General features: G+C 39.4%; 1 protein-coding gene across 1 annotated transcript in view; it reads left to right on the top strand.

Annotated features, from left to right (window-relative positions):
• The window catches only part of Lekr1 (leucine, glutamate and lysine rich 1), a 226,827-nt gene extending 216,075 nt beyond the window's left edge, over nucleotides 1–10,752 (top strand). The window contains exon 14 of the mRNA XM_004639862.2: nucleotides 10,276–10,752. Within this exon, the coding sequence (XP_004639919.1) occupies nucleotides 10,276–10,752 (477 nt within the window). The remainder of the gene's footprint in view (nucleotides 1–10,275) is intronic.
• Nucleotides 10,753–12,181: the final 1,429 nt, after the last annotated feature.

Below are 12,181 nucleotides of genomic sequence, written 5' to 3' on the forward strand. Positions count from 1 at the left end.
TGAATGTCCATTTTGTATCTGTGTATTCAAAGTGGTTAGGATAGATATATAGTTACATTCTCTTAATGAATAGAGGGATTTGTTCTAATAGTGTTTGTAAGTAGGATAACATGTCCGCACCTTGTACAGCAATTAACCACTGGGAAGAGAGTATGCAATGTGTTAATCATTGAAACTGTCCTACCAATTTGATTTGAAACTGTCTCATTGGTATTTGTCTGTCAATAAGATTATGGAAAAAGAAAAGAAAAAAACAAATTCTAACTTCAACTTTAACAGCATCAGCCTGGGATAATTCTATTTATTCTTCAAGTTGAGATACAAAGCAAACTCTTCCATGAAGCTACAAAATCCCAGAGGCAAGTGTTTAAGCTTCTATTGAAGGTTTATGCATTTTCTTAGCAGGTAGATAGGTTTTTGTTGTCTTTAGAGATGCAAAGAAGAAAAATCAACTAGAGTTTAAAAAAGGACACTTTCTGAAGTGCAGTAACGTATTAAATAGACTGGTCTGAGAACTAAGAAAGTCAAATTCAGGCAGACATACAGTGTAGGAAAGAACATCCTCGGCAAAGGAAGTAGCAGGTGTCAAGGTCCTGCAGCCCGGGTAACTGTGGGGACCTTCAAGAAACCTTAAGGGGCCACAGGTGTAGCTTGTTGGTGGTACTTGACTACCAGGTATGACAGTATCCTGGGTTTGATGCCCAGTGCTGGAAAAAGAGAGAGAAGGATGGAAGGAAAGAAAAGAAGAAGCAGGAAGAGAGAAGTAGAGGGAAGGAGCAAGAGAAGAGGGAACACAAGCATAAAGGAAAATGAAACCACAAGGGAGCGAGTACACATTGCTCAAGCTCAGGAAGCGTGGGACAGTGAAAGAAAACACGGTTGAGGTGAGAGATCAGAAATGGCAAGATCGAGACCAACAGCACAGCACAGTGTGTTTGAGTCCCAGAATCAGGACAAAAAAGTAGAGCTCCAGGAATCGGGAAAGCACCAAAGAGACTTCAGACAGATTGGAGAAACTGAAGATAAGGCAGACAAAAAAAAAAGTGGGGGGAGAGAGCTGAACACTTAACTTCAGCTCTCAGAGCAGGAAAATTGTCTGCACTGACACAAGTATTGTGGTTTGTTTTCTTCTCTCTGAGTGGCACTAAAAGGCCAAGCCCCAAGAGTGTTGGACACTAAGAAGACCCTCAAATATGATAGAGGATGAAGAGGAGTGAAAACACCAAACATAACCAAGCCCAAGAACACGTCACAAGGGACTTAACTAAAAGAGATCCCCACAGTAGTGACTCTTTCTCTACCCTAATTGATCCTCAACTCAGTGCGAAGACAACAGCAACATAAAAAACAAGACAAAACAATGCCCCCAAGCCCCTGACTTCTCAGAAGCTTATATCACTGACCCTGAAGTAGAGGAAGCCTTAGGCAAAGAACTCAAAAGCCAAATGGCCATAACACTTGAAGAGCTAAATAAAAAGAAACATATAAGCAAGTGCATAACATGCTTAAGGAGCTCAACAAGGATTGCACTAAACAGATAAAGGATTTTACCAATAAAATAACCAACTAGGTTAGAGAAGAAACAAATAGTGCTAAGCAAGACAATATAAAACATGAATGACCATTTCAGAATAGAATAAGAAAGTATGAAAAGAAAGCAAGCAAAGATCAAAGATATTAAAGGCTCAGTAGAAAGCATGGGTAGCAGACTTGACAATGTAAGGACAGTGTCAGAAGTCCAAGATAATGTTAATATAGTATATCATAAATGCAGTTATGTCCTAAAAATGATAAGACACCATGAAAGCTAGATCAATAGCTGCTAGATGACTTTTGTAAAAAAAAAAAGAAACCCTCAGAATTACTGGCATAAAGGGAAAATTAGAAGATTCAAAAGGTATAATAAAATTATTCACTGAAGTCAGCAAAAAAACTTGCAAATCTAGGGAAAGAATTCAATATTCAAGTACAAAAGACATATGGAACTCCAAGTAGTCATGACCAGGGGAGAAACATCTCTCTATGATACATAAACATCAGAATTCCAGAAATTCAACAAAAGATGAGAATACTAAATGCTGTTAGCTGTTACAGCAAGTACTATAAAGGCAAGCCCAGCAAAATAATCGTATGCTTCTCAGCACAAACCTTAAAAGCCAGGAGAGCTTAGATAAATTTTTCAAGTCCTAAAAGAAAATAATTGTCAACTCAGATGTTTATGTTCTGTAAAATTAGCATTCAAACTTGATGGAGAAGTAGAGAGTTTTCAAGAAAAAGAAACTCTAAAGGAATATATGAGCACTAAACCAAGATTACAGAACTCTAGAAAGAGACAGGGAGGCCACTATTACCAAAGGAATGTCTACATCTAAGTGGAAAAATAAGCATATATGCTTACTTCAATCTGTACTGGGGAAATAATTCATTAGCAGGATTCAATAAGCATCTTACAATAATAACCCCTAATGTCGGTTAGTTCCATTCTCCAATCAAAAGACACAGACTGGCAAACTAGATAAAAACACAAAATGAAATTTAAAATTGCATACAGGAGTCATAACTCATCAAAAAGGAAGCATATAGACTAAAAGAAAGCATAGAAAACACTGCAACAGAAAATCCCGCCCCCCAGCCAGTGCACTTCAGTTTCTTAGTCCCCCAGGTAACAGTTCCTGTTCCAGGTCTGAATATTTCTGTCTCCTAGCTGGTCCCTGTGATGGTGCACACTGTGTAAACCAATCCTTAATTGACAAGCCATTCTGCTTCTGTACTTCCTGTTTGCTTATCCTATGTAAGCCCTAGATCACCAGAGACCAGAGCCTGATATTTTGAGGGTGATCCCAATCAGCACTAATCAACATAAAATAAATCTGTCTCCAAGTCCTGGTTTCATATAAGTGTTTCTGTTTGCAGTTGTAATGATACTCCATCAAACTGGAACCTGACAACAAGCAGGAGTAGCTATCTTATTTTCAAACACAAAGCCAAAACTGATTAGAAGAAATGAAGGTAGCTACTTTTGTAAATATTTATGCACCAAATGTCAGCACAATTTCATAAAACAAAGACTACTGTACTTAAGAGGACAGGTAAGTATAGTGGGGGACTTCAATACACCACTTTCATAATTAGATAGGTGAACCAGACCCAATCAGACAAGAGAGTTAAACCATATCATTGAGCAAATAGACTTCACAGATATGTAGAATGTTTCATCCCACAAGAGAACATAAATTTTTCTCAACAATACATGAAGCTTTTCCCAAAATACACCCACGTCTTAGGCCATAAAGCATCCTTAAATAAAAAACTGAAATCTATTATATACTATCAGTTCACAGTGAATTGAAGCTAAAAATGCACAGCAAAAGAAGCCACAGAAACTACACAAATACAGAGTTCAAATAATGCATTATTGAATCATTTGTGGATCACAGAAGAGATCAGGGAAGAAATTCAAAAGTTGCTACAACATACCAAGATGTACAAGACACAATGAAAGTAGTTCTGAGAGTGGAAGTTGTAAATGCACAAGTAAAACAGAATAGCACGATCTCAATTATGTATCTCAAGGATGTAGAATGATAAGACCAATCCAAATATGAAATAAACAGAAGGAACAATATCACAAAGATTGGAACAGAAATGAATGAAATTGAGCCTGAAAAAGAAATCACTATAATTCTTGCAATATTATAGATGCTTTCAACATGTGCTTCCAAAAAGAGCTGGTTCTTTGAAAGGTTGAGATGGATCTAGGGATGGTGTTGGGAATGTGCTAAGCAGAATCAAGCTGTGGTGTGTACGTACCAATTCTCCACAGTGGATGGACTTACTATGTATCACAATAATATATTAATTTTAAAAACAAGGCCAAAGGGCTGGTTTGTATAGAGCCTTGTGAGTAAGGCCTTTGGGTTCTTTTCTCAGTATGTGGAAAGCTTTGTAGGAATTTGACAAGGGAGTGACATGATCTAGCTTATTTTAATAGTGTATCTCTGACTGTAGTGTAGAAAATAGGTTAAAGAGGGCAAAAATGAAATGAAGAGACCTGTTACAAGGCTACTGAGGTTAGGGAGGCATTAACAGATGTGGAGGACACAGCTCAGAAATAGTGTGTTCAGCGAATATGTGCCAGGCCCCAAGGTGAATTCTTAGCACCAAGAAAAAAAAAAAGGTTGGGAGATTAGGTTTACCAGCACTAATAGTCATAGTGGTGAAGAAGGGCCAGGTTTATATTTTTAATATATTTAGTACAGGGTCTATAGGGTCTCACTATGTAGATCCTGATTTGTAGTGATCCACCTGTTTTCAGCCTCCCAAGTGCTGGGATTACAAGTGTGCGCGGGATGCACAGACTCATTCGCCATCTCAGTGTGTCCCCAGAGGTGGGGCCAGCACAGTCCCTGCGACTGCCTAAGCAGGCACTTTAATCCACTGAGCTATCTGGACTTGGGATATATTTTTAAAGGGTAAGGGCAACAGAAGTTGTTGATGGCTGGATGCTGCAAAATCATAATAGGAGTCAAAGATAACTCCAACATTTGGAATGTCAGCAACTCAGTGAAGGAAAGTATCATTTACGAAGTGGGAAATGCTAGAAAAGGAATATAATTGGGGAAAATATCAATGGTTTTATTTGAAGCATGCTAATCTTAACATGTCTGTTAGATATCTAATGAAGAAATTACACTGGACCTCAATTCCCTGAGGAAGTGGCTAGAGATGGCAAATGGGGGCTCAGCCACAGGGACCCGATACTTAAACCTTGGAAATGAAAGAGAGCACCCAGGGGTTGAAGTAGAAAGAGAAGAAGGCTGAGAACAGGCACTCCAACTGGTAGAGGCTGGGAAGAGGAGGAAAATCTAGAAATGGTAATGGATAGAAGAAAACCAGAAGAGAATCAAGGGCTCTAAGGAAAGAATACATCTAAAGATGAGAATGTAACTTGTAAACATTCACAGACCCTTATCCAAAAACTGTAGTTTCAGATATGTATGGAATTTAAATATTTGGAATTCTAGTTAGTATAGTGCATATGCCCCAGCAATTTAGGGCAGCCTATGCAGTGCAAAGATATCAATCTTTCTGCTTTGAAATATCTGAATGTTCACTTACTAGAATAAAACTAATTAGCTTTCTATTAGGTCACTCAGATTTTATCAACAAATATGATGAGTCACAACATTTTTCTTTTTCCATGTCAAAATTGTGGGTAAAGGATTGTAGGATCAGTATTTGCTTTCATTACTACAGCTGTTGTTATGGTTCATGGTGGTTAGCTTGACCAACTCTTGGCATCCTAGCTCTGTTTTGTTTACAAAGCACAAAAGGAGAATACAAGTGTATCTCTACAGAGTTACAGACACGAATGACAGGACAAGTCAGTGAAAGATTTGCACGCAAACTGCTATTAGTGGTTACCCTTGGGAGTTAGGAAGAAATGGGTAAGGGTTTCACTTATATATTTTTGAAAAATACTAAGATCTTGGACTGATTTTAAATTAGGGGTGGGGGGTAAATATCAGTGTAAAATATATTTTTTAAAGAAGCTTAATTTATTTTAAAAAATGTACTCATGAATTTGGAAAGGATGTATTTATGTAAACTATAAGATGATACAAAGAGTATGTATTTATAAACACAAATAGCTTATTTGAAAGCAAGATTTCCAAAGTTTAAGAATAAAAATTTATTGCATGTGTATATTCAACCAGTACAGAAAAACAGCACATCTTTCTCTAGTAACTCTGACTGTGAGACAGTAAATCACCCAGCAAGTGGTTATCAGCTGTAGGCATAATGAAATTAAAACTTTGGTGCATCTTCGAAAGGATCAAGGGAATAAAAGGTATTTTTCTAGTCTCTGGTCCCATGGGAATGAGGGGAAGGTGGTGAAGGGATGAAATAGGACTGTTGCTTTCCCATTTGGCAGGAGGAGGAAGATGAAGTGAGTTTTGGCCACAGGGCACAAGCACAAGGAGCTCAGGCTGGGTTTCCACATGGGAAGACAGGATGTCCAAAAAAAAAAAAAAAAAAAAAATGGACAAAATGAGAAGAAACATGGAGAAATTGTCTTTGTTGTTTAATGCTAATTAAATTTGATCTGAAGTTAGATTATAAAATTAGAAAAGTGCCTAGCTCCCATACTGTGAATACTTTGTCCTCAAAGGCTTTTCCTCATCATCCTGAAGATGTGCTTTTCAAGTTTCTCAGTCTGAAGGATTATTGTCCTCTGTTCCTATGTTTGCTCAGACATGTCTGCCATAGTAGGTTTTATTATGTTTGTAAACATGGAAATACAATGTACGCGCTATCTGACTGACTCCATCCTACTTCCTTACTGAGAAGTCATTCAGATCCTTTGTCCTGCCTATCAGGCCATTTTCACTGCTTTTTGCAGTGACTAGAGCTAAACAGATTTAGTTGAACAGAAGCTACTGAATGGAGGCCGGCACATCCTTTGCTCACTCCTACTCACCTTTCTGCTTTCCACACCTTTTCCACAGAATCTCCTTTCTCCACAGCCCCCTACCCAGCTGTCTGGCCACCCACTTCCCTGGGTTATATCCAGTTTGAGTTGGTGGAAACTGTGGGTAATCTGATCACTGCATGACTGGCTTAGACCTCCCTGGGTACGCAGCATGAACAAAGCCATCCATCTGTGCTTATGCTTCACCGAGGACTTGCTTTTCCTGGCACGTTCCTCCAAATGATGCCAAATACAGCTGATTCCGGAACACCACAAACAAGATTCTCACCTTCAGAAAGAGCAAGTTACCCAGCGAAGCCTTCTCTCACTTCTTACATTGTTTTTGGAATTGAAAGCAACCCAACTGTCTCTGAGGATCAAAATGAAAACAAACATAAAAATAAACCACTCTTACATCACAAAGAGTGAAGGAAATTGGCCATTTTTTAATATTAGAAAAATTTTTAAAAAGGGTCTGCTAATTTACATTTTCATTTTGACATTTACTTTCTCAGTAGGAGTACAAATAAGCCCTATTTTAATCCCACTTAGGGGGACCTTTACCTGAAAATGGTGTAGGATTATCTATAGATGATGCTTGTCAGCAATCAGTGAAGAGTGAGGAGCCAGGATCACTGATTCTCCCTCCCTGGCCACCCCAGCTAAATGACACATATGATAAAATCGTCCTACATGAGAACCTTGAGCTCCCACAGTCGTGGCTACTGCCCCACTCTGGGTCATTTCCACAGAGCTGATCTTGTTTCCTTACAGATGTGACCATGTCAGCCCCTGTGAGAAATAAGCCTTGCACTGGCTCCAGATAGCCCTCAGAACCAAGTCAGAATTCTTAGAGGTGATCTGTGGCCAAACCTGTCTGTGATCTGACCCCCACACCCCTCCCTATCTCATGCTGGTCTCTTTCCGTGGTATTCCTGCTCCCAAGTTATGCTAACCCATATTCAGTGAAGACACATTAAAATTCTCCAACAGTCCAGCCTTCCTCTTCCCCAAATTGCTGAAAACAATCTAACCACAAGTGATGATTCTTCTCATGTATGATGGAATTTTCCACTAATGTGTCTACTGACTCTAGCCACATCCACATGCCCTCCTGTCATGCCCTGTCACACTTCACTCCTGGAATAGCAGTCTTCTAAACTTGCAAGTATTCTATTTCCATTTTTTACCCTATCATTGAATAAATTATAACATCCAAGCTGCCTGCTGAGTTGTGACCTAAATTCTGTAGGAGAAGATAATGGTGTTACAGACTATGAAGATACCGAAAGTCTCCAAAGAGTTCCTAGTGTTTTGGCATAGGCAAAATTAAAAGCCCCAATTTTGTGTCCTGTTTTCAGTTCAAAGGTCCTTCTGGTTTGGGACTAATAGAAGGAGAATTAATCCTTTGTTTTGAAAGTGAGTAGCTTGGAAGAACAATGAGGTTGGGCGCCGTGGGCCCCACACAGAGACAGACAGCAGCCAAACTCCAGTTTGCTGGTCATCCACTCCCTTGGGAAGACATCCAGTTAGGGTTGGTACGAATTGTGTAATCTGGAAATTCCACGACAGGTTCAGACCTCACCGATTTTAAAGCATGAGCATAAAGTGTTGCCTGTAGCCTGACGACAGTTAGCTGCTTTCGCACTTGCCAGTGGGACACTTTTGGCTCGTACCTTTTCGTTTCCTCCTTGTCACTTGCCTAAACAGCTAAGGGACTTGCTTTTTGTGAAGCACTATTCTTTCTCATTGAGACTTAAATTTAATTTTAGTAAATTAATTAATTTTATTTTTCTCTAAATGAGAGTTCATATCACATTCCCCATTGCTTCATCTGTCATTTTATATTACTACACCTGTCATTCGTGTGACCAACTTGTTGACCTCATTATTCATTGCTATTCATTTTTCCTTTTATATATTGTAATATAAATAATTGCTTCTCCTGGTTTTCTTAATCAAGGGCATTGTTATACTAATTCATTGAAAGGCACTTAAGTATGATCATTTCACCATACTCTTCCAGCTTACTCTACGAATGGACAAGAAACAAGGCACCAGAAGTTGAGTTTCTTTTCCTTTTAAAAGAAAGTCTAGGTTGTCTCACGACTTCTTCTTTTATGCCCTCCATGTCCTAGGCATGATGTGATGAAGCAGACAACTGATTGAGACGCAGACAACACAAAGTGGGGATCTGAGGGCACCAGTGTAACCCAGGTCGCTGTCATCAGCTTTGACAGCCAGCCTGAACTGCATTCTCTTTCTTTGGAAAATATAATTGCTGAGAGCAATAAATTTCATGACAACTTCTATAGTGGTTTATTCCTCTTCCCCTCAGGTCTCCTTTCCCCCTGCCTTTCAGGTAGAGTTAATGAGAAGCAGGTCACAAAGCCACAGACACCTTTGACCAAAAAATGAAAATATCTGGAAGCAAGTAATTAACCCATGATTCTTTTAAAAATGTAAATATGTGGGTCATATATGTATGTAAAAAATATATGTGAATGACAAAACATGCAGATGATTTTATAGACAACTATTGTGCTAATCTGGTATTGCTCCATATTCTTCTGTTTTGATTACCAAGTTTAGAATTGAGTAGAGTTCTGGTCATAATCATGAAAAACTTGAATACAAGAAGATGCTACTTTCCCTGTACTTTTTCATTTAGTTCCACTGACAGGAGATTAGTCGGTAAACCCTAAGGCAGGGCATTTTCTGTGTTGTTTTTATGCACAGGCTAACCTGATAGAGATCCATTTTGAGCTAATCCTATAATAAAAGCATTTTATGTTCATTTATAAAGACTATTTTGATTTGTTTACTTTTCAAACTTTTCTAACGTCCTGAAGACATGAATGTCAGGATATTGGAAAGATCTAAGAGTTAATTTTTACTCTGGGCCTTAGAGGAACTTTGATGAACTACAAAAATGAATAATTAGTAACGCTTCCATTGAATTGTAGAATCTCAGAATTTTAAGAGACCTTAAAAATATCTAATTCAGCCATGCACTTAAAGGTTCAACTTAGTTCAGGACATCCCTAACAAACTAGAAGTATCCTATTGATAGCTCTAGCTATTAAAAAGTTCTTCCCTTACTTAAACCTTTTCTCTATGTAAGTTAGTTCCTCAAATAGTTTGTTATAGTAACAGAAACCTGATTCATACAGACATCTACTCTCAGCTATAGCTTCTAGTAACTGGATAAGTGATTGATGAGTGGAGTTAAAAGTAGAGGTTTCTATTTACTAGGGGATATTATCGTACAGAATGGCAAATGATCTGTGCACTTAAGGTCCATTGAGAAAGCATCACATAAGTAACTTATTTATGGTTTAAATATTACAGCTGATTTTTTTTTGTTCTTTCAGTCTTAAAATCCAGATAATTTTACCTATTTGACTTATGTATTGCCATGTGCCCCCAGTAAAAAGTGACACTGCAGATATTAACTATCAGACATCACACATGCAGAGTTTACTGTCTGGAACACGAGGCGGAGAAGTTGAAAGCAAGTCCTGGGCTTTGTCACCTCCACCACCATCTGAGTGGACGGGTCACTGAACCGCTCTGGTTCTTGGTTCACTTTCTGCAAATGGCAAAGGATAAAACAGATTCTCTTTTAAAGTTCTTTTCAACTTCACAAATTGTGCTTTTGGCTTGTCTGTCCAGAGTGGTAGAGTATCATAGGCAAAAAATACAGAAGCCCTGATGTCCAGCTCCTCCTCTCTCTCTTTTTCCAGTAAGTGTCTTCTTGTGTACACTGTATAAAGCCAGGGATGCTCCCCCTCTCTTTTCAGAACACTGTTCTGCAAGAAACGGTACGCAGAGAGTGTGAAGAACGCTTTGAACTGACAGAGGCATTGGGTCAAGCCAGAGAGCAGCTCCTGAAGTTCAGCAAGCTCCATGGAACCTTGCAGTTGTCACCACACTCCCACGGCCAGGGCAGCCTAACCTCCTCTGCAGCAGCTGTTGAGAATCAAAGAGAAAGAAGCCCTATGACACAGACCACTGCGGTAGGACTCAGAATCCCCAGCCGACACAGACCAGCCAAGCCCATGGACTCCTCGGCCTCAGCTAAGCCCAAGACGGCCAGCAACGCGGGCCTGCCTATGCTCCACAAACCCAACGCGGGCCTGCCTATGCTCCACAAACCCAACGCGGGCGTGCCTATGCTCCACAAACCGCGCCCTCCTCCCAAGGGCCCAGCACCGTCAGTCAGTCAGACCAGACAGAGGCTGGCGGCCATGGTGCGGAGGAGGATGAGTCAGAAATGAACGCTGCACAGTCAGGAGCGCACAGCAACCCGCTTTCGCAGAGTCAGAGACTCGATGCCCCTGAGGGGGACAAGGGCCACTTACGCCTATCGATATATTTAACAGAAGACTGTAAAAAGAAAAACTACGACGCCATATCTCCCCGGAAATCTTTGAAATTGCAGTGGATAATGAAGTCGTAGGTATTCCAGAGGGTCCATTTGTACCTTTCTGTATTATATGCATTTAGATGTGTCCTATGTATATGCCCTTTTAGACATCACAGGTTAAAAGAATTTCCCTCATAGCATTTTTCTTTTTTCATTTTTGTATCATTACAATCATAAATATTTGTACAAAAATATGTTGGTTCTATTGGTGTTTGTCCATTTGTTTGTTGAGCTAATTGGATTAAATAGATGTAATACATATTGCAATAGGAAAAAAAAGAAAGAAAGAAGAAAACATCTTAGTCCTTAAATAATTTCCGAAGTGCTCTGTTCAGATAGTCACAGGGCTCAGCAGCAGCAGCCAAAGCTTCTTTCCTTCACCTTGAAGCCTAATTGGTGAATCTACTTTCTCGTTAGACCAGTGGGCAGTAATGACAGAAATATTCAGGATAGTCTTCTCTGAGAGTGTGTCCCTTCTACAAAAAGGGATGGTATTTCCAATTCAAGGAAAAAATGGTCTACTTCTCAAAATATGAAGATTATTTGGAAAATAGAGTCTGACTCTGGACATATTGCTTAGTAGAAGATTTTTACCAAAACCTAGGGGATTTTTGTTCCTTTGGGTTCAATTTCTCTCCATCTAATAGGAGCATTTTTCTGTTAAAACGTGACTTGACTTAGGTCCCCATCTTACTGCACCATGCAGATCCATTCCCACTAGGGGACAGTGCGGTAGCTACAGGTGTGCCATATGACAATAACACCCTCGCCTGTCTGTCGACCCCGTAATGAGAGACTCCAAAGCTACTTGAGGTCCTCCCATGTGAAAAAAGTAAAATTATTAAGCAAAACTCAAAGTTATTTTTAATCTTTCAAAGGATTAGGCTAATCTACCAGTGAAATATTTTCAGTTCAAAAAAATTCCCCTGATTTTCCTGACAAGCTAAAGAGAAACATCTTGTTTGAGGTTAGACTGCTTACTTTGTCTTACAGAGATCATTGTTTCTTGCAATGGCCTCTAGCAAGAGATCCCACATTACAGAATAGTGGTTCTGGGGCAGATCTTAGATGGTCACCTGAGCCATCACTTTGCAGATGAGGAAGAACAACCACCTGCACTATATCCCAGTTTTCCCACCTCAATGAGAGGTCCCCAACCCTCCAACATAATTTTTGCCAATAGCACCTACACTGAATTTTTTTTTTTTTTTTTGAAGGAAGGAAAGGTTTATTTAGCTCACAGTTACTGGAGGTTTCAGTCCATATTCAGCTGGGTCCAA

Source organism: Octodon degus, unplaced genomic scaffold (genome assembly GCF_000260255.1).
Source record: "Octodon degus isolate 3935 unplaced genomic scaffold, OctDeg1.0 scaffold00115, whole genome shotgun sequence".
Classification (NCBI taxonomy): domain Eukaryota; kingdom Metazoa; phylum Chordata; class Mammalia; order Rodentia; family Octodontidae; genus Octodon; species Octodon degus.